The sequence below is a fragment of the Pteronotus mesoamericanus genome, unplaced genomic scaffold (assembly GCF_021234165.1).
Source record: "Pteronotus mesoamericanus isolate MK-2021 breed Mesoamerican mustached bat unplaced genomic scaffold, CSHL_Meso_final scaffold_125, whole genome shotgun sequence".
Taxonomy (NCBI): Eukaryota; Metazoa; Chordata; class Mammalia; order Chiroptera; family Mormoopidae; genus Pteronotus; species Pteronotus mesoamericanus.
The window spans coordinates 11,418,947-11,442,021 of record NW_026555304.1 but is presented as its reverse complement, the minus strand read 5'-3'; the positions used below and the strand labels follow the sequence as shown (position 1 = coordinate 11,442,021).

General features: G+C 34.9%; 1 protein-coding gene across 1 annotated transcript in view; it reads right to left on the bottom strand.

The window, feature by feature from the left end:
• ERCC6L2 (ERCC excision repair 6 like 2) overlaps positions 1 to 23,075 on the bottom strand; it is a 156,748-nt gene that overhangs the window by 37,818 nt on the left and 95,855 nt on the right. The window contains exons 13-17 of the mRNA XM_054588097.1: positions 22,495 to 22,594; positions 13,581 to 13,733; positions 9,330 to 9,410; positions 6,423 to 7,563; positions 1,193 to 1,347 (exon numbers count right to left, since the gene is read on the bottom strand). Coding sequence (XP_054444072.1) covers positions 1,193 to 1,347; positions 6,423 to 7,563; positions 9,330 to 9,410; positions 13,581 to 13,733; positions 22,495 to 22,594 — 1,630 coding nt within the window. The remainder of the gene's footprint in view (positions 1 to 1,192; positions 1,348 to 6,422; positions 7,564 to 9,329; positions 9,411 to 13,580; positions 13,734 to 22,494; positions 22,595 to 23,075) is intronic.

Genomic DNA, 23,075 nt, shown 5'->3' with positions numbered 1-23,075 from the left:
GTATTACAGTCCTCGCCCCCGCCCCGTACTCCCCCTCCTTTAAGGACAACCATTTAGCTCAGTATCTCTCAGCAGGGTGTCACTGCATTTTGGGCAAAACAATTCTTGGCAAGTAGGATGTCCCTCTTCCTACCCCACCCCCACACCCCATTTAGTATCCCTGGCCTCCAGACATTAATGCCAGTCGGGCACTCAGTCATTGTGACCACCCAAACTGCCCACACACATTTCCAAATGCACTAGTTGGGAGCACACTAAATAAATTGCTTACTTCCTTTGTTTTGTCTACCAGGCAACTCAATCAAATTTGTCCTTTAAAAAATATCTGGGTAAGAACATTATGTCCTATATATCTGCATTCTAACTTTCTCCCAGTCTTCAACTTCCAGCTTAACTTATATTTCTCTTGGTCCTGAATTTCATTTGCCATTATGATTTTATCGTTAAGACAATCCAAATCCTTTGTCAAACCAGATGAGGTACAAAAAAATGAAGAAAGCTGGTAGTTAGAAGCATTTTCTTCCCTTCATTCTTAAGAGTAATGCTAACTTGAAACTAAGCACCATTGGTTTATACAGTATGCATTTTTAGCTCCTACACATAAAGCAGTAGAAAAACTGCTCCTCACACACTAAGTTTTTAGGAATGAATAAAGGATTAATAAGCTAAAGAGAGAAAATATTTTTAAAATCTTTGATGAAAGTGACTGCGAATAAATATCATGTTTATATAAAGACTTATTTCTATATAACAGCAATTTTAAATGAGAAAAGCCCATAAAAGTATTTATTACTTTTAACATTATAAAAATCCTTTCACTGAAAAAGTAAATTCCATATGAAGCTAGTTTCTGTGTGTCTTCATTTTGGATGAAAATTTTGGGAGGAAATCTTGTTTTGGTTTTGATTTAACTGCATTATTCCCTCAGATTCTTCATTTCTAGCAAACTTTTATTGAGGGAAACTATTAAGCGACTCAAAATTATTAGATATTTAGATATTGATTTGTCTTGTACTATAAAACATCTTCAATGACTACAGTGCTCCATATAATGTTGTTTTACACTTATTCGTATGTCACTTATAATTTTAGTAGCTACCTTTGAAGATGGTACTCAAGAGAAGATCCTGTGGAGTAACTTCTATGAAAATGAGATAAAAACAAAAGATGACAGTATCCCCATGCTTCTTACCTTTGAAATGCAAACAGCTATGTTAGCAGGAACCTGGGAAAATTGCTTCAATTCAAATACGTCACGTGCTGCCCATCGGCTCATTTGATTTTCAGCTCTGCTTGATCCAATCACATTCTGGTTCGAGTGAATGTAAGCCACTTCCTGAACGCCATCTAGGACATAATTGATATTTATTAAGTGATGTCTCATTGTGATGCAATATGGTTCTATGTATACTTTAGAAATTATCAGCAATACACTAAAAAAGTTATGCTTGTTTTGTTTTTAATCCTCAAAACACATTGTTTGTCCATTAATATTATAATGTTCTTTTTAAAAAAATTAAAAAGAAAAACCATTCAAATGTGTTGGTCTGGGTTAACTCGGAAAGGACGTTTCCCTTGCATCAATATGAGAACATCTAAGATTAGGTAACAGTCTTTAGACTTAAATCAGAAATGAGAGTTTTGGCCAACACAAAAATCATGGTGGAGGGTCGTTTCTATGAATTTGTTTTCCAGTTATTTAAAAAAAATTATTTACAAATTTAAAGAACAGTGCAAGCCTCATCTGTTTCTTTAAACATGTACTTGATTACAGTGATGAAGTGGGAGCAAAGGGTTTATGACCAGGGAGTTTCGTTTGGTTGGCTTTGTTCAGTTTTACTGTTTATATTCTGTCTTTTTTGTACATATGCCCAGAGAATGTCAAAATTGGAAGCTTTTTAGGAAATGAAAAAAATTAACTTATAGCTTTTATCTGAAAAAAGTTAAAAAAATGGCTACTTCTTTATTGCTTTGCTTCTAGGCACCTATAATTTACTTTTAAACTGTGGTCATAAAAAAGAAGGCTAGAATTGAGGTCTGTAAAAGCTCTCTCAAACAGCTCTGGCAATGAACCTCGATTATGACCTTCAACACTTGTGCTGTTTCAGTCCTGAACCTCTCTCAACCCAAATCGCCAATCATGTGAAAACAAGATGTTAAATAAAATGACTGAAAGAACAACTAAGATAATATTCTCCTTATGGCAACAGTTTAAATCTTCATAAGGATTCTTCTGGTACAAAATTAGTCAGATTTTTCTTAATTTTCATGATAGGTTTTTATGCCTTACTCAAAATAGCATTAGTTCCACACTAACTTTTGACACCTTTTGGACAGTAAAAAAACAAACGAAAAAGCCTTAGCTGATTTTAAAAATAGTTTATGCAATAATTCCTCAAATCTACAATCCAACTGTAGCACACAAACCAAAGAATAGTCCAGCACTTAGTAACAAGGGTATCAAAATACATATTGCCATGATTAAATGAGACTACTAATAACTGCAAAAAAAAGCTTGATTTGAGAATAAGTTACTCACAATGATTAAGGTTTCTGTATCATTGTATCCTTGCTTATATACTAGCTTCTTTCACGTAGCTCTTGGGAATGAGTCAGACACTTTTGAACTAACTCTCAAAATCACTAATCAGATGCTTGGCACATGGTGGTGTCAGGGGAAGCAGTTCTTCAATCATTCTGAATCCTTACATGAGAACACACAGCAGCTAGAGAGCAGAACCAAAAGCCATGGACAGCACTAACAACAAAACCAGATGACAAGATAGTCCTATGAGACCTAAAATATAAGCAAGTGGGGAAAATTCACCAAGAGCTACACATTCTGCATGGCATCAGGTTTTGCGTGCAGGAAGAAGGAAGCAACAGAATGGCATCTGATAGATGTGAGAACAGAAGATCCCAGAATAGCCAACAGGTATTCACTGGGAAGGACAATGGACCAATTGGAGGTAGCAGTGAATCTGGGAAAGTTTTCTACTCTTCAGAGCTGTGTGAGTGCATGGGCTAAGGTAAGAAAGCCTGAGGGGCTGGAACTAGCTAGCACTTAGGAACTTCCCAAACTGACCCACCAGGACGCTCAGGTCAGGGCCACACAATGAGCAAAAACTCCTGGAAGGGAGTCAAAATGAGCAGAATCGGAAGAACAGGAATGAGGGAAAGAGAAGGTCTAGAGCAGAGCAGGGGAAAGGGATAGAGAGAACACTATAGAAAAACCACAGATACGGATCCTTGTGACATTACAAAACATTTCTTACATTCTGCCTCATTTAAAATTCCGGGAAAATTTTTCTATAGAAATAAGCAAGAGGGTCAAATCTCATAAAAATTATTAAAAGAAAAAAGAGAGTAAGGAGCAGAATTTATCCCTATAATTAAAACATGTCTTTTATATGTGCTCACAAAACAGATTAAAATCATAACTGATTTCAAAATGATGTAAAGGACTTTCAGAAAATGATAAAACACAGGAACCAGCAACATAAATGAGAATGAAAATAACTTACAAATGAGTGACAGAACTAAAAAAAACTTAGAAATTAAAAAAATTATTTCAGAAATAAAGACTAAACTAAAAGGAACATAAGATGGAATGAACACAATAGATAATGATTTAAGAGAAACAGAAGAAAATATTTTAGAAGCAAAAAGAAATGAAAAAGATATGAAAAAGGATTTGAAAGAATGTGACAGATCCTGAGGACAGGTAAAGAAGACTGAACATTTGAATAATAGGAGTCCTTGAAGAAGAAAGCCAAAGAAAAGAAATAAAACAAATAACTAAAAACACTAGTACAAGAAAGTTTTCCTAAAATAAAAACCAAGTTGAAACTACATTATGAGAATATTGAATAACCAACACTGCTGTGGACTGAGCATTTGTACCGCCCCCCCCCCCCCCCCCACCCCCGCCCCCGCAGCCCCTCAACATTTATATGTTGAAGTCCTAATCCCCAGTGTGCTGAGATTTGCTAGACATTTGGGAGACAATAAGGTCATGAAGGTGGGGCCCTAATGAATGGGATTAGTACCCTTATAAAAAAGTGTCCTAACCAAGAACCTAATCATGCTGGCATCATGACCTCAGACTCCCAGCCTCTGGAATTGTGGGAAATAAATGTTAAACCACCCAGTCTATGGTAGTTTGTTATAGCAGCCTGAGCTGATTAAGACAAACACCAAAATACAACCTAGTAAAAGTTCTGGACATTAATGAAAGAAAAAGAAACCCCTTTGAGCACCTAGGAAAATACACACACACACACACACACACACACACACATCCCCCCACCCCCCCACCCCCCCCACCCACCCACCCCCAATATATCATGCCAGAAGAAAATAAAACTACATACTTAAAATACTTAAGAAAGTGTGAGCCAAGGATTTTATATCTAGTAAAAATGACTTTTAAGTATAAAAGGCACGAACTGTTATAAACAAGAATCTCAGGGAACATTATTCTCATGAACACTTCCTGAGACATCTGCTAGAAAATAAGCTTCAGAAAACCAAAATGACTTGAGAAACATTGCTATAAGGAATAATGGGGAGCATTAAATTGAGAGTTATCTGCAAACCAATAATAAATTAAGTCTAAGAAGGGAAGGCAATATTATGTGATGCCTGCATGTTCTGACACTATAGACACAGTATATCCGCTTTTAAAATAGGAAGAAATGGGAAAGCACGTTTCCAAGAATCATAATGTAGTAGTATTGGTATTTTTACTTTTTTGACTTTTATAAAATATGGATAAAACAAATGAGTAATTATGAAATTACTTATTTCATATGCTTATGCTTAAGAACCAGAATTAACATTAAAGATAAAATGGTATACAAATATAATATAGAAGAGGTTTAGTAAAAACTTTATAGTCTCAAATTATCAATATAAATATGGAAGTATCAATAGAAACTCATGAAGTATTATCATACATAAAATACATGTGTAGATAAATATGCATATTAACATACATACATACACACATATACACACGTTTATATACATGCGTGTATATGCACACATATACAATCTATGCACTGAAAAGGCCCAGAAATAATAACCAAGCTAGTAGTAGCAAAGATCATTCCTAGCATAAGACTGTGGTCTTGAAACATGATTTCTCACTAAAAGAAACCAAGACTTTTTGTCTGGAACAGAAAATATATGAGATGATCCTAGAACAGTCTTAATATCAGATAGCAATTTGAGATGACGAGCATGATGTCAAAGGGTCTTGGGAACCAAAATGCTCATGTGCAAAGGCTCCCACTGTGCAAAGATGAGACAATTAAGCATCAAAAATGATATTAATTGCAGTATATTGAGATCCATTAAATGTGTTTCAATCAATTAATTCATAATGATTTTTAGAAAGATCATTCCCTCTAGGGATGATAAGGGATCAATTTATTATATTAAAAGCTGGTAAAGAAAGGAATTCTTTTCCCTGTTCTTTATATGAACTGTACCACTGGGTAACAGTAAATGCAAGGATGTCCTTACAGAAGCATTCTAACAAAACAGAAATGAGAGAAGTAGAAAATGTTTTGCTACTCTGAATGAATAAATAGTTACAGGCATTAAGCATCAATGGCTGCCAAGAGACCAGTGCCCTGATTGGGTGGCTCAGTTGGTTGGAGCATTGTCTAGTACACCAAAGGCTGTAGGTTTGATTCCTGGTCAGGGCATATACCTAGGTTGCAGGTTCAATCCACATCAGGGCATGTATAGTAGGCAACCAATTGATGTTTCTTTCTCTCTAAAATTAATTTTTTAAAAAAGCAACATATCCAAGGGTGAGGATTAAAAAAATAAAGATCAGCAAACATTTTGTGCCTCCTGTAGCCTTCCCAAACAGTAACTTTTGTCAAAGAAATTTAACCTGAGTTTGATACAGTCTCAGATACGGCTCATTTTCAGGAAATATAGAGGGTAGAGGAATATGCTCAGCTGCACCAAAGGAACATAATTAGCAAAATTCAAATTGAGGAAAACTCTATAGATAGCCTAGAGAAATCATATGGAAATGGAAGGGATGAAGAAAGAATACTATAGAATAAAAGAGATTCTATAAAATTAAAAAGAGGGAGGGGGAGAGACCAAACTTTGTCTAGGGATACACATTTGTGTGATAAAAACCATAAAAATGCAAAAAAATAATTATTATAAAAGTTAGGAGAATGGGGCATATGTAAGGGGTCCGGCGGGGATGACAAACTTCTCTATCTTGACCTAGGTGGTCTTCCCTTTTTTCTGCCGCCCACCCAAGTTCCTCATTTGTGCCTCAATGTAGCATTAGCTATTTTACAAGCTAATTCAAGAATCTCTCACATAACTATTTGATTTCCAAAACAAACATATTAAAAAAAAGTTTTCAGAAAGTTATCTGCAGTTACCTAAAAATTTATCCATTGATTCATACATCTGCTCTTGATTGACAGCTCTCTCATTTGAAAATTTCATTGGTGTTCTTGGTACGAAAGTGCTGTTTTTCTTATGGCCAGGCAATTTTGGAGAGAAACCAATTCTATCTTTTAAAGTTTTTGGTCTATGTTTCTGTTTAGAGAAATTGATGTGGCTAACAGAAAAATCGTCATCTGAGGATGAAAAAGCATCAATAGCCTGAGAATTACAATCTTCACCTGTTGCATACAGTTGGTTTGCTTTCGTCATTGTTTTAGGAAAAGTGTAAAGTTCCTTTTTATTTTCCTTTTTTCTCTTAAACCTCAAAGAACTAGTAGTTTTTTGTTTTCTTACACTTGACTTGGAGGAAATTTCAATGTCATCAGACTCATCGCTAATATCACTACTACCTTTTCTTTCCATAATAGATTTCGGGTTCCTAGGATTTAATTGTTTTGAAATTAGTCCACTTTCTCTGACATCAGTCTTTCTATAATCATTATTATCTGCTATTTTTACAGAGTTTTCTGTTTCGGAATCTTCAAATCCGTCCTTGGGCTGCTTGAAACTTATACTATCCTCATGGAATTTCTGAGTTGTATACTGTGTGGGAAAGATGACATCACTATCTTCTGATTCTGTGACAGAATTCTGTAAAATGCAATGGTGGTCAGTTGTATTTTTAAAACTTTTGTTATCATAAGACTCAGAAGAAATAGTCTGTTCTAAAATCTTTTCAGTTTCATCAAAAATATATTTTTCATTTGGATTTAGGATGTTGGCTAATTTCTGATGTTTTGAAGTACCAAGAGGGACTTGACTTTTCTCACAACCAACATCTTTGGCTTCTGTTGAAAGGCATGTGGGCTGTTCATCAGAACTTTCATTATCCGATGCAATATTTTCATCACTACCATTAACTGCTTTACATTTTGTCTCAAGCAATTTAGAGAAACCACACTGGAGTAAAGTAAGCTGTCCAGGAGAACCTGAAGCTTTACTTGAGTCAGATACTTTGTTTTTAGTAGACTTTAATCTTGAGTTTTCCACTGATTCATCATCGCTAAAATCACTGCATAGACCACATGCAGGTTGTTTTGGCCCTCTGTGTTCTTGATAGTCAGGCTCTCCAGGCTATATAAGAAGCAATGGAAAAAATATTAGAAAATATCAAGGCAATGACATCACATCTATTACACTGGAAAGGAATAAATTTGGGCAGATAATTTGTACAAGTATATTACTTGTTATTTTGTAAAAGTACATTTAATAAACAAATGTAAAGGATTTAATATTATAGTCTGGTACACTCTTTTCTCTTTTCAAGTTGGATAACTGTCCAAAATAAATAAAAGTTTTAACTAGAGTGCCACATGACCAAATTATTTATAAGAAAAAGATAGAGCCCAGTAGTCAGCTTATCAGAGGCCGGGACCCATTCTGGCCTCTAAAGTCAAAAGCACACAACTTATTGCTTACTGGAATCTAGCAGATGCTTCTAATCCTGCTCTAAGAGGGAAACAAATAGGAGTTAACAAAGAAAATAATTCACAGCTGGAAAAATGTTTCTAATCAATTAAAAATAAAAATAAGATTGAATAGGATCTTGACAACCAGAAATAAAAAAAATATTCAAAATATTTGAAGCAAAATTTGGTACAAATTTAAATCAATATTTAATTTTTTCACATCAGTCAGAGCTCAGCATATCCTTTAGTTTCCTAAAACTGAGGCTTTACTTGGCGGTGAAAGACAAATGCCATATGATCTCACCTATAAGCGGAACCTACTCAACAAAACAAACAAGCAAGCAAAATATAACCAGCAACATTGAAATAAAAAACAAACCGACAGTAACCAGAGGGGCGGAGATATGGAGGTAATGGGGGAAAAGAAGGGGAAAGGTCAAGTCAAGGAACATGTATAAAGGACCCGTGGACAAAGCCAAAGTGGGGAAGGATTGAGAGTGAGGGGTGAGAGAAAGTGGTGGCGGGAAAATGGAGACAACTGTACTTGAACAAGAATAAAAAAAAAGAAAATTGTAGATTTTTGCCAAGAAAAACTGAACCCCTCCACCCCGCCAAAAACCTGAGGCTTTATTAGTAAAAGCTTTGGGGAAAATATTATCTAGCAATACCTCTATCAACATTTGATATTCATGTATTTCTATAAATTCAGAAAAATACTGACTCCATATTCCAAATCACTGAGCTAGTATAAAATTACTAAACCTCTAAAAACAAACAAGAAAAACCAGCAACTACAATAAGAAAAAAATCTTCTACATATCTTCTTTACTTTTAAAAATGTCCTTTGATAACACATACATATTTTGTAGTATGTGAGATGACAAATTACTAAAAAGATTATTAGGTCAAGGACTCAAAATAACATATCTACTTAAGAAAGAGAATAAGTCTGATGTTTGGATTTAATAATCTTAAATACACTTAGATTGCTATATTTCCATTTAATTTGTTGTTCAGTAAAAGTTATTTATTTAATTTGGATTGGTGACCTACACAGTGTATTTAATTTTAGATTTACAGTTTGGTACAGTTAAAATTCCAGTCTAGATATAAATGCCTGAAGAGTGCTCCGGAGTTTGTTTTTAGGACTGAGGGACATGGAAGATAGTGTGGTGATTGCTGGGGCGAGGCAGTTATAAGGGGATTAAATGGTAATGGAAAATAATACAATAAATATTAACCTTAGAAAAATGTTAAATTACCTTAAATTATTAATTTCACTGATAGTCCTCTGACTTTGTGTCCTTAACTTTTTTTAAAAAGACTTTTTCTTTACACATTGAAAAATGAAGGAAAAAGGAAAGTAAACTTAAAATTGTCACGGTACATGCTTTCTAGGAGTTCTGGGCAATAGATTAAAAAATTGCTTACTGTTTCTAGTTTGTGTACTTGAGGTTCCTCTTTCAACCATGTTGTGGCTGTCATGACCCCTGCTTCCACTTGGCCTTCTCTCTGTAAATAATGCAAATAACTGTGTAAAATATGGGGCTAAAAAAAAAAACAGATAACAGCAATGGCATGCTAAAACTGAGTTCAGAAGAACTGAGTGCAGCTTACTTGAACCCTCTTAATGTTATTTTTCAATTTGCTAATTAAGGAACTCATATACACTTTATATAACATTTAAAAAAACTTAATTCTTAGGGACTGGAGTGGCACAGCGAAAGCCTGCTGGGTCCATAAAATACTCTTATTTCTTCTTTTAAAGCTTATTTTTTCAGATATACCACTACTAATACTTTTCAGTCAACTCTATTAAAAGCTCTAGTAGGTGATAGAAGGTGGAAAAATATATATATTCACAGTAATGATTCTATAATAACCATGTCTATATAATAATTATAGTAAGGACATACTGTCTACATTTGAAACAGCACAGGTCATTGTTGAGCATTGGGAACTTGATATGCTAGCCTACATTGCTAGTGTATTTATTGTTCATATTTATTAAAATGTTTATTGATTCATTAGGTATAGTAAACATCAAAATGGAAAGGTCCATCCTAATATGAAACTAAAAAAGGTCTTAATTATGTAACAGGTTTGCTATACCTTTTGGGAAAGTATTTATGCATTTCAAGTAGAAATATTTACTTGCCTAAATTCTTGAATATTTAATTTTCCTTCAAAAGGAAATTTATGTATTTCTTTTGTTAAGGCTTTATTTGTTGATAGAACAAGGGGAAACAATACTACCATCACCAGAGTTATAAATGTCCAACTTATGAATATACAGACACACCAATGGCATGGTTCCAGCCACCTGGTATCCAGGGCAACAAGGAAGAATTTCCCCTAAAGATATTTAGAGAATTACAAGCAATTCGTAAGTTGCTATACTTTTTCCTCCAATGTCTCGGGGTTATTACTGCAAGGGAGTGAGGAGCCTCCTTCCCAGGACTGCCTTTCTTCTTTTCAACAGAATTAAAATGGCTACAACAGATCCTATTGGCAGTACCAGAAATCTTTCAAGTGATCAGAACCCCTCTGTGATAGGTTTTGCTGCAATGCAGCCCAACGCCTTGGAGTTGTCATTATTAGCTCCTCTCTTTTTCTCATACCCTCTATCTAATCCATCGCCACTATCCCCTGGCCCAAACCACTGTCCTCGCTAAGGTGGATTATTGCATTATCCCCCTATTTCACTTCCTGTTTCCACTCTTGTACTTCAGTGTAATTCTCTCTCTCTTTTTTGTAGGCTCACCCAAGGACATGCTTGCCGATTTTAGAAAGGGAAAGGGAGGGAAATAGGGAGAGAAACATCAATGTGAGAGAGAAATATCCATTGGCTCTCCTATGTGCTGGAACCGGCAACCCAGGCATATGCCTTGACCAGGAATGGAAACCGTGACCTTCTGGTTTATGGGATGATGCTCCAACCAAGTGAGCCACACTGACCAGAGCTACAGTCTAATTCTTAATATTTAATGTAGACAATATAGATCAGACTATTTCTGTCTTCTTTTCAGAACCCTAATTGCTTTCTGTCTCCCTCGAAGTTAAAGTCAAAGTTCTTATATGCCCTGCTTCCTGTCATTTCCCTGGCCCCATCCCTTGCTCTCTTGCTTACTCCACTCCAGCCACTCCGGCCTCCTTGCCATTCTGAAATCATGCTGGACATTCTCCTCCTTCATGGCCTTAGCATTTGTTCCTATGGCTAAATCATGTCTTCCTCCCTAGTCTCTTCAAAGGATCACATGTAATCTCACAGTGAACTCTTCCTTGGCTACTCCATTTATAAATGAAACGCTGTTTCCTTGATAGTCTCCCTATTTTCCTTCCCACTCTCATTTTTTAAAATTGGGGTACAATTAACATATAACACGTCCACATTTAAGGTGTACACCATGTTGATTTTTACATTTACAATTGCAATATGATTGCCACCACAGCTTTAGCTAACATCTCTATCATGTCACATAATTATAATTGTTTTTGTGGTAAGAACATTTGTGATCTAGTCCCTTAGCAATTTTGAAGTATACAATACTGTACTGTTGACTATAATCACTATGTCGTGCATTAGGTCTCCAGAACTTATTCATATTCTACCTGCTTTATTTGTAGCATTGGAACCTATCACCATAATATATGCTATAATTCATTTATTTTTTTCTGCTTATTATTTGTCTCCATTAAATAGAATGTAAATTTTCTGTAGGCAGGACTTTTTGTATTTTATTCATTTCTGTATGTGTAGCTCTATCAACAATATCTGACATTTAATATATACTCAATAAATATTTGTGAAGTGAACTGTCGATATAACTTTAAAGAGAAACTATGATATAGATTTAAAAGTCAATGAAAAATAGAACTAAATTGCTCAGAAATCATCAGATTGAATGTCATATAAATCCAAATTTCCACATCTTAACACATTTTAAAAAGGATTTTCTACAGCCTTTAAAAATCAAAATGAATCACAAGTGAAATTCTTATTTTATGTTAATATATATGCTTTCATTATACAGGGTTTGGAATAATGATATTTTAAAACACTGTTTGGACAAAAGCAACATGAATTTAACCAGGCTTGAATAATTTTAAATTTTGGTTGACAACAAGTGAGCAATTTTAACTTAATAATTAATAACCGAGGGCCAATGATTTGCCTAGCAAGAACCGCAAACAAAATAAGACATTGAGGGTCCTGTCATTAATAAACAAATACTCCTGGAGAAGAAACAAGATATACTTAGCACAACCAGCAACAAGAGAAATTTCTATTTAATAACTTGTCATACTGATATGACTTACCCAACACTTGTTAATACTTGTTAACAAAGGAATCGGTGGTCATTCTCTTAAAACAGAGAAATAAACGATGACAGAAGACAGAATAAGTGATATAATGTTGATATATTTTATAGATAATGATTTCAAATTAGAACGATGAATATAGGCTGGTATGTTGTACAGTACTCTGAGATAGAGGTAAGATCTGAGGGGGTCCTGGAGGGCAAACAAGCTGATCAAGTAGGTTAGAGAAAAGAAATAGGAAAAACAAGTCCGTAATGAGCAGCAGCATACTAAAAAATATGAAAGAGATCAAAGAAAGGGGACTTTAAATGGGTCACTCAACTAAGAATCAAACAATTACTGTAAAATACTCAGCAGTAGACACCAGACATTATATAGCACTGGCAATATTCACAGGATACAAATAATACACACCTTCCTGCTAACCATCCTTCAGTGATCACTGGTTAGCACTAGGTCAGAATCATACTGCTACTTGCTTTACATATGCTTTCTGATGTTTCATGTTTATTATGTAGATGTTCTGTCCCACCTCCCATCAAGATGGTCTCAGTTCCTTGAGGACAGGGACCAATTGTTCCTTGAACTTTTTTACGGTAGCTAATGAACAAATGATGTATACATTTTATTATTACAAAGTCTTGGAAGTTAAGGAAAATGTCCTTAATTCCAAGACTCAGTTTCCTCATATATATATGATGGGGTGAGGAGGTTGAAAAGATGATAACAGTCTAGGATATTATGATTCTCATATCAATATCAACCAGAAAATAGGTTAATATCCTTAGTAGACTGATATATTACAGAATTTAAATAACTTTTTTAAAGGCTATAAATACCCTGTTTGAAGAATAAGAAACATCTGTAAGCTGAGGATGAACACAACTGGTAGAGTTTGAAATATTAGTGGTGGAATTTTTATTGGGAACAGAAAACAAAAATCTCCATGAGACATGAGAGTGCATCTCAGGGAGTATTTGGTAACTTAATCAAAACACATTTTATATTTTTGTTTATTTAGGAAAGTCTCTTTTTTTAGTTCCTGACTTCAACAGCTGTTTCAAAATAATAAACTTCTTTTTCCCAGTCTGAAAATGGCATTGGAGGTCACACCATCTAGTACATGTATCTGTATTGGTGTGTGTACATTATTTATAACTACGCATGGGAAAATCTTAGTTTAGAGGTACAATAATTTATTTCTTATTTCTCAAAAAGTAGAAATTCTAAACATAAGGCATTTTTAAAAAGAAAACCAAAAATTTCTCTGAAAAGGCACCACCAATTATATTTCAAGTTTCCTGAGGGAGAAAACCATGTTTAAAATATTATTGAAAAGGTCAGAGAACAATTTCACACCTCCAGGATGTCCTTTGTAAGGCAAGACCCCTGGGACCTTAGTTTGAAGAGATTAGAGACCCCAAAAAGCTCTCCTTGATGCTCTTTTGATCCTTGAACTGCTTCAAAATACCGCTTGGCATTTTCACTTCCAACCACCACACAGTGAAGTTGCTAAAATAGAAAAAACAAGATATTTTTGAAGTGTTTGCTCCAACAATATGTCAGAATTTCCTGGCATTCCATGTATACACACTGCTTTAGCTGGAGCAGGCAGATTCTCCTTAGGGAGGACATTTTATTTTAATTTCCCCAGCAGATGTTGCCATAATGATGAAATAATGGCCAATCTTATTGAAGAAGAGCTCTTATATTTCCTATTTTATCTGTTTCTACCAACTCAGTCAAGATCACATCTCTAAGGACTATCCACCTGATATAAAATGTTTAATAACATAGGCATACATTTGGATACAATTTTCTCCTTTCTAGACTCTTATTACAATAGGTACTACCAAAACTGGTAGAACTAATTGCCACCTTACCGAAACTAAATTATAATCTGAAGTGATTATATGATAACCATGTTGGTGTTAAACTAACTGTGGTGATCGCTATATTGTCAAATAATAGCAAGAACTCAACTGCTGTTTAGAAACACTGCATTTCTGAAACAATTATGAATATAGAGAAAATACTGACATGGAACCCTTAAGGATATATATCACTGTCATATCAACATTAAAGTCTTTCTTTATTGACTGGATATTTTACTATGTAATGTAAACACAATCTGATTAATACCATGTACACTTTAAAATTTCTTAGAAGAAACAAAGAATGCACGGGATGAAAACCAACTTCAGCCTATTGTTGATAGAAGGATTAATAAGAAATCATAGGTTATTGTGATTATTGTCAGAGTTGATTTGCACTGTAATAAATTACTCCAGACAACTGAAATTATTCTTAATAATTTACTGGTATTTATTGAACACTTACTGCATGTACAGCATTTTTATATTCTCTCATTTAATCCCTTACGAGCCTATAAGATATTACCTCCCTTTTAGAAACAAACAAACTAACTAACTAACTGGAGTTGCTCTATTTTAGAAATAAAGAAACTTAAGTTTAGAGAAATTAAGTGCCTATCCACAGCTGCCCTGCTACAAATTGTCATTTCTAGAATTTATACTTGGATTGGGCTGAATCCAAAATTTATACTTGCAATAATTTTTCACCTCCAGGATGTTCCTCTTAAAACAAGACTCTTGGGACCTTACTTTGAATAAGTTATAGATCAACAATATCAGCTTATTCAGTTCCATATCAATGTCCCAGAAACATGGGCTACAGTCCTGGGAATATAGAATCACAATAGCAGTTGATGTATCTGGTGGCCTGGTTACCTGAAGATTTTACTCTTGCTACTAACTTTACCTTAGTATTTTACACAGTATTGTCAGACTGTAGAACTACTAAATATTACTACAAAATATACTACCAAAGTAATTTGTAAGCATTAAATCTGAAACTTTATAAGTTTTATACCAAAGTTTTATCACAAAACTTATAAAAGGCACATTATTTTGTACTTAAAATAAGTTTTCCAAAGTGGTTCCAGTAAAAGTGAAGGCCAGATGCATCTATCTGTAGGTTAACTATATATATTTTTAAAATCACAATGAATTCAAGAGGATAGGGGGAAAAAATCAGGAATTGGAAAATGTAGCTTGGTTTCCATCTTAAGAAAAACTCATACAAGGCTACAAAATGCTTGGATTTATCCACAACATAAAGATATGAAGGAATTAAAAAGGAATGTTCATCATATTAAGAGTTTTATGACTCCTTCTCCATTTTCCAGAAGAGCAGCGTGGCATCTCCCTATCAGCCTCTCTGCTTCTGCTGTCACTTCTCTGTTTGACCCTTCTGCCCCTCTCCCCCCAGTAAGAATCTTTCTGATTACATGGGGCCCACCCAGATAATCCAGGTGGTTTAAGGGGATAAGGAGGTGGACATTTTTGGGGAACAATTATTCAGTTCACCACAGTTTAAGGAAGTGCAAAAAGAATTATGGCCATTTGTCAAAATGACACAGGAGCCACTTCGAAAGGGTTCCCACTGGCCAAAAATGAGATAGTTTGAATATCAATGTAAATAGTGATATTCAATGAGTTGTAATGTTACTAAAATATGATCCCATAAGTCAACACAGGTTAAATAAATAAAAAGAAGGGGAAAAAGCTCTTTCTTATGTTAGAATGCCAACTAATTTTTTTTAAAAAAACAGGAATAATGGAAATAGAAGAATCACCATCTGACAACCATCATAGCGGTGGCTGATTCAGGTGGGAATCATCAGATAATGCTAAGGCTGATGCGTATAGGTTTGATGAGGGACAGGATATTAGCACAGTCACAGAGATCTCTCCATGAAATATTTATCAATTACAAAGCAGAAAAACAGTGACTTAGCAGTGGAGAGAGCTGGCAGACATAGCTCGCTTGGTGATCAAGTTTAACATCACTAGCAATGGGGAAAGGTCACCACCACGTGCTTTCTGACCAATGCAATGAGTAGAGCGCTACATGGTTTCATACTTACTCATGCCAAGCCTTCTTGGCTTGAGTCTGGACATGAGGAAACATCAGTGGATTTATTTGTTAAAATTATCATGACCATGAAAGGCTAGAAAAGCTTATTCCAGGTGTTAGAAAACTGAAGAGACACAAAAAGAACTGTAACTATGATCTTGGTTTGGGTCCTGAACCAGTAAGGAAAAAGCAAACATTACCAGGCAAACTGAAATCACATGGGTTCTACGGATTACAAGGTAATGTATCAATGTTAGTTTTTTTGAATTGGATAACGGTTTTTGAGAGGACAGTGGTGGGGGGTAGTGGAAACAAGGTGCAGAACAATATGTAAAATTAAGTGTTTATAATGCCTAAAACTACTTTTATATGTATATATAAATAGGAAAGTGTTCTTGTTTTGAGGAAATACACACTAGACAATTTGGAGGTGATATATACACTAGACAACTTGGAGATGATAAACATGTAACTTTCTCCCAAATGGTTCAGAAAAAGAATAAAGATCACAGCTGAGAGAAAGAGAAAGCAAATGGAGTAAAATGATAACAACCAGGGAATTTGGGTGAAGTTTATTGGGACTTCTTTGTGCTGTTCTTGCAACTCTCCTGTATATACAAACTTATTTCTAAATAAATTATATATATATATATGAAATATGAATTTCTGAATGCCAAACTTAGATTACACACAATGTTCCAAACCCGAAGGAGTAAAGTTGCTGTGTAGACGATGTTCTTATTTTTAAAAAGTGTAAAATATCTGCATGTATTACCCCCAAAAATGCAAACAAAGCATATCAAAGTGAAGTCCCCCTTGAACAATACAGACCATTCCTTATCAGTCTAGCCACCAGTGAGCTGGTAAGGTGTATCTTCCAGATCTCTTTCAAACAGAAATATCGAATAGTTTTATGAATAAACACAACTGCCACACATGTTCTGCAAGTTGTTTTTTTTTGCCCCACTTAAAAATGTGTTAGAAATCTTGCCACATTAGCACATCTGCTCTATAATTTTTTTGTTGTTGTGCAGAGTATACCATAATATGGGTATACATGAATTCATGTTCTTATTCTGTTACTATTGGGCACTTAGGCTGTTTCATTTTTAATTTTTTTAAGCAAAGGCTAACGACAGTGAATATAAATCCTTGTCATCCTTCACTGTTTATATGTGAGAGTGTTACTGTCAGGTACATAGGGAGAAGGTGCTGTGTGTTTTAAAATGCTGTTAAATTAGCCTCTAAAATAAATGTACCAAATTGTATTCTCAAAAACAGTATATGAATAGCTCTTTACAATACACCCACCAACAATGAACAATGAATCTCCCTATTTCCCTAAAAAAATAAAAAAAAAACCTCACAAAACAAAAAGCCTTGATAGAAGAACATGCAGAACACAATCTTTATTTTATTTTGTATTTCTAGATTACAACTGTGGTTAAGCATTTTTTCATACATGTGATAGCAATTCGTATTTTTTTCCTTTAGTGAAATACCTAATCATAGTTTTTCTATTGTTTTATATAGAAAGTGGAAGTTCTTTATATATGGTAAATGCTAATCCTTTGTTGTATCATATATATACAGCAAATATTTCCTCCTAGTCTTGTTTTTAAATTGCCTTAGAGTTCCTTTGTCATATAGAAGTTTCATATAAAAATATAGTCAAATTAGTGGCTGCATTAGTTTCCTAAGGCTGTTTAACAAAGTAACACAACCTTGGTGCCCTAAAACAACAGGAATTTATTCTCTCACAGTTCTGGAAGCTACAAATCTGAAATCAAGGCGTTCGCAGGGCCATGGTCTCTCTGAAGGTTCTAAGGAAAGATTCTTTCCTTACTCCCCCCAGCTTCTGGTCGTGGGTGGTAATCCTTGGTGATCTTTGGCTTGCAGCTCCATCACTCCAATCTTTGTCTCCCTTGTCACCTGGCATTCTCCTTTTGTGTCCATCTGTGTCCAAATTTCCCTCTTCTTACAGGACATCAATCATTGGATTAGAGCCCACCCTATTCCAGTGTAACCTTATCATAATTTCATTGTATCTGCAAAGACCCTACTTCTAAATAAGATTCCATTCCAAATGCCAGAGGTTGGAACTTTTAACATATCTTTTTTGGGGGGATGGGAGGGAAGGGCACAATTAAACTAACTAAGGCTTTGTTAGAGATTTTCACATTTATGTTTATGAGAGATACTGGCCTGTAATTTTCAGTTTTTGGAATGTCTTTGTCAAGTTTTGGTATCAGGATTCATCTATCTTTCTAAAGTTAAGTTGTAAGTGTTCCCTACTCTTCTGTTTCCAAAAAGAGTATTAGATGTTTGATAGAATTCACAGCTGAAGTCACCTAGGCTAGACTCTTTGTGGAAAGTTTTGAATTAATAATTCACTCTCCTTGACAATATAGGGCTATTATTTCCCCTTATTTGAAATTGTTGCTCCTAAGTATCAAATATCATTAATAAGAAGTTAGATGTCGCCCTGGCCAGGTGACTCAGTTGGTTGGAGCATCATCCCCAACACCAAAGGGCTGTGGGGTAGATTCCTGGTCAGGACACATACCTAGGTTGCAGGTTCGATCCCCAGTTGGTGTGCGGACAAGAGACAATTGATCAGTGTTTCTCACATCAATGTTTCTCCCTCTCCCTACCTCTCTCTCCTCCCCCGCTTTTCTCTCACTCTAAAATCAATAAACATCCTCAGGTGAGGAAAAAAAAGAACTAAGATGTCCATCTAATTCGACTACTATTGTAGATAATTTTTTCCTCTCAAAAAAGCTTATCTCTGAAAATTTCAAGGATTTTTCACTTTATTTTGATGTTTTACAATTATAGAAAGATAGTGTTAAATGTGGATCTATTTTCATTCATCCCGTTTAAGCACTTGGTGGGCCCATATAATCCATGGACTTGTTCTCTATGTTTTACATGTTTCTTTTATTTGGGGCTTTCCCTCCTCTTTTTTTCTGTTCTCTTCTTCAACTCTAAAACTGATATAATGGTGGCTAACCACTGTGCTGTACAAGTGAAGGTAAAACAAAATAATATCGAATGTAAACTAATTTTAAAAAATTTAAATAAATTTTTTTTTCCCTAAACACCATTTTAAAAGGCTGATACTGGAACTTCTAGATCTAGCCTTCATTTCCTCAACTCTTCTTCCATGCGTGGTATCTCTTTTTGCTCTGTAATGTAGAATTTCTTGTGCCTTCCTTTTAGATAAAAACTTTGCTCTTTGCCACTCAGCCTATCTTTGAAGTTTTTCATTTTGGGGGTTTCTAATGGATTATTTTTCCAAGTACACTGTTGTTTCCAGGGTCCTACAAACTCACTCACCATTTGAATATATTCTTTATATTTCTTTCATAATTCTTCTATTAATTCTCTTTTCTTTGCGGCAAATTCTAATTCTGAGTGTCTGCTATTAGTTCCTATGGCATCTGTAAGATCTTCATACACTTGGTGGGTTAAAAAACAGATATACTCTTACAGCCTGGAGGTCAGACCTCTGAAATCTGTATCACTGGGCTGACTTCAAGGTTTGGCAGGGCAGTGCTTTCTCCAGATGCCCTAGGGGAGAAATCATTCCTTTCCTGTTCAGCTTCTGCTTGCTGCCAGCATGCCTCAGTTTAAAACTACATCACTTCAGTCTCTGCCTCTGTGGTCTCACTGCCTCGTCTTCTCCTGTCTGTGTCAGATTTCCATTTGCTTCTTTCTTATTAGGCCACTTGTAATTTAGGCCCCACCTGGGTAATCCAGGCTATTCACCCTAATCTCAAAATCATGAATTTAATCTTATCCGCAAAGATACCTTTTTCCCCATACAGAGGAACACAAACAGATTCTGGGATTAGAACCTAATTATCTTTGAGGGCCATTTTCAGTGTTTATTTTCCTAAATCGTTAAATAATTATTTTTTGTTGGGTATTCATCTGTCTTCAAATATCTTACATGCTTATCTCAGCCTACTTCAGGATAATTCAAAGTGGAGGATGTGCGAGTATTTAATCTCCTGGGCAATGGTAAGAACTTTCTTTTTGATTTCAGCAAAAATCTGGAGCCTGTCTCGCTTTTTTGCTTTCAATATTTCTAATTATCGTTCCTCTTGAGAACAGACACCTCTGATGGCTGCATTTTGGTACAATGGGATAATACCGTTAAGTGTTAAACCATCTTGTTAGGTCATCAGTGATAATCTAAAGAATGAGTGCCACAGCTACCCCCATGCTCCCTTATTTTTCCAGTATCTGGTAACTCTAACCTTGGACTATTCGGAAGTTACACTTACCTTTTTCAGTAGCCTTTTCCTGACTGAGTTTATTAGCTTAGTTTCTTCCTCTAATAGGATCTCAATTGTTTTTTGTCCTTCAGGATTTCTTATAACTTCTGGATCACATAAGAAATTCTTCTTGCTTCCCAACATTTTTATAGGTTTTTTTCTAAATGTCATTTTTGGATGTTTATTTTCCCCAAAAGACCTGAGGAACACTTGAGAGCCTAGAGTGTGCATGCCACATGTACCCTTGGTTCAAACTCCAATCAATCTTGAAATCACATTTAATGTGTTTTCCTCACATGTCTGCCATCTTATCTTTGTGTCTACCAAGTTGCCTGGCTGAATCTTCCCCAAGTAGCTCACAATTAAAAAATATTTTAATAAGTAACTAGATCCTACAAAGTTCTGAAAACCTAAATTAGCATCATCTTCTGAAGCCTTTTTATTATATATTATATAATATACATTATATAACAGGCCATTTTATTTTACTATAGAGTTAGATGTATAGCTAAAAAGTATATACAGGGTAGAACAAAAGTAGGTTACAGTGTGAGTACACAAAGCAGTTTATTTCTCATACTATTATTTATTAATTATAACTGTAAACCTATCTTCCCCCACCCTGTATATATATGTAGTAATGGGACTGAGAAAAATTACATGTTGAGGAAAAACTCTTACTTGTGATAGGTTAAGATATTATTCTAAAGAACTGCTTCGAAGTTGAAAAAATAATATCCTATTTTTTCTAAGATTGGTTAAATATGTTTAAAAAAGTAATTTTTAAGTGGTTGTGTTATACCAAGGAACAAAAAGATGAAAGGCTTTTTACAGAGCTAAATGCTTTAAGAAGAAACAAAAACTGCTGTGTACAATTCTATTTTTAGAATTAAGAAAACAGCATTAATTTAAGATTGGATCATTCTTAGGTTAACTACCACCACATGTGGCAGATGTTTGCTCTTAAAGAGATGCCAACTCAATATATAGGGAGTAATTCAAATTTAACATTTATAATTAAACTTGAACCTCATTCCAGATCTTCTCAAGTCAGCAGTTCTAAACTAAATAAACTTTATTTAGAAGCATAAATGGAATAGTAATTGATACCCTAAGGATACTAAAGAGTTAATGCAATTTTAAATGAATACTAACAGGGCCAGCACAGTAGGGCACTTGCAGTTGATTGTAAATTCTACTTACTGGGTTGGCTCTGAAATGGTTGCTTTAGCTATCTCTAAGGCATTTCTCCTCACTCTTCTTTTTGTCATGGCACATATAGAAAATGGTAACATCTACCTGGAGTAAATAGAGGTTGTTACTCAAGGTTGGACGACTCCAGCTTAGATAATCTTGCTGCTCAGAGCTGTGGGATCAATGTCTCAGGGAATCCTTATCCCATTGATGGCATAACGTTATGTTTGGCCCACAAATTGGGAAACTGTGACCTTGCTATTCTAATTGTGCTCTACAGACTAGTAGTGTTTGGCACTCCTTGAAGCTTGTTAAAAATGCAGAATCTTGGGCTCCACACAAACCTACTAAATCAAAATCTGTATTTTTTTTTTTTTTTTAATCCTCACCTGAGAAAACGTTTATTGATTTTAGAGAAGGAGAGACAGGGGGAAACATTGATGTGAGAGAGAAACACAGATCTGTCTCCCATATGCTTCCTGGCTGGGGATTAAACTCGCAAAGTAGGTGTGTGTCCTGAATGGGAATTGAACCCACAACCTTTTGGTGCATGGGATGATGCTGTATCCAACTGAGCCACCCAGCCAGGACAAAATCTATTATTTTAAAGATCCCTACTTGATTGAGTGTACATTAAAATTTAAGAAGTACTGCTCTAAGAAACTTTCAGCTCTAAAGTTCAATGAACCTAAATAAGAATGTTTTATAAAAGTATATTCTAGAGTATATTTCATAATCTTATTAAATGCCATATTATAGGTAGAATATAATTAAAAATATATTTTTATGCAAATCTGTTCCTAATGTTTGAGAACAGGCAAATGATTACTTTTTAATCAGAAGGGAAATATATTTACCTGCTTGTATACCTGTCGTAAGTACATGATCTCCTCCACGGTTCCCAAGGATATCAGTCTAAAGACTTTGACATCCCTGCACTGCCCAATCCTATATGCTCTGCAAAAAAGATTAAAAACAAAAGAAAACCAAAATCAAGTGAAACAACTTTGCATTCAGGCAGTATCTTTGGGACATAAAAATGGAACATTAGTAAAATTTTAATTTTGAAAAAAATTATGTTTTGATATGCTATAGTATTTAATAATAATGCAAAGTAGAAACTCATATAAAAAGTCCACTCATGTAGGAGACAAGTATTATAGAAAAATGTACATATCTAGTTCATTTTTGTTACTAACATCACCTTCCATTGTCCAAAAACTTTTCTTAAATTCAGCCTTTTCTTTTATGGTGGTCTTAAGCTTAAACTTATGAAAGTTCCCAAATGATTTCATTTATATAAAACTCTCAAAAATGCAAACTAATCCACTGTGATAGAAAGCAGATCAGTGGTTGCTTAGGAATAGGGACCAAGGGAGGGGCAGGAGAGATGGATTACAAAGGAGCGCAAGGAAAATTTGGAGGGTGATGGATATAT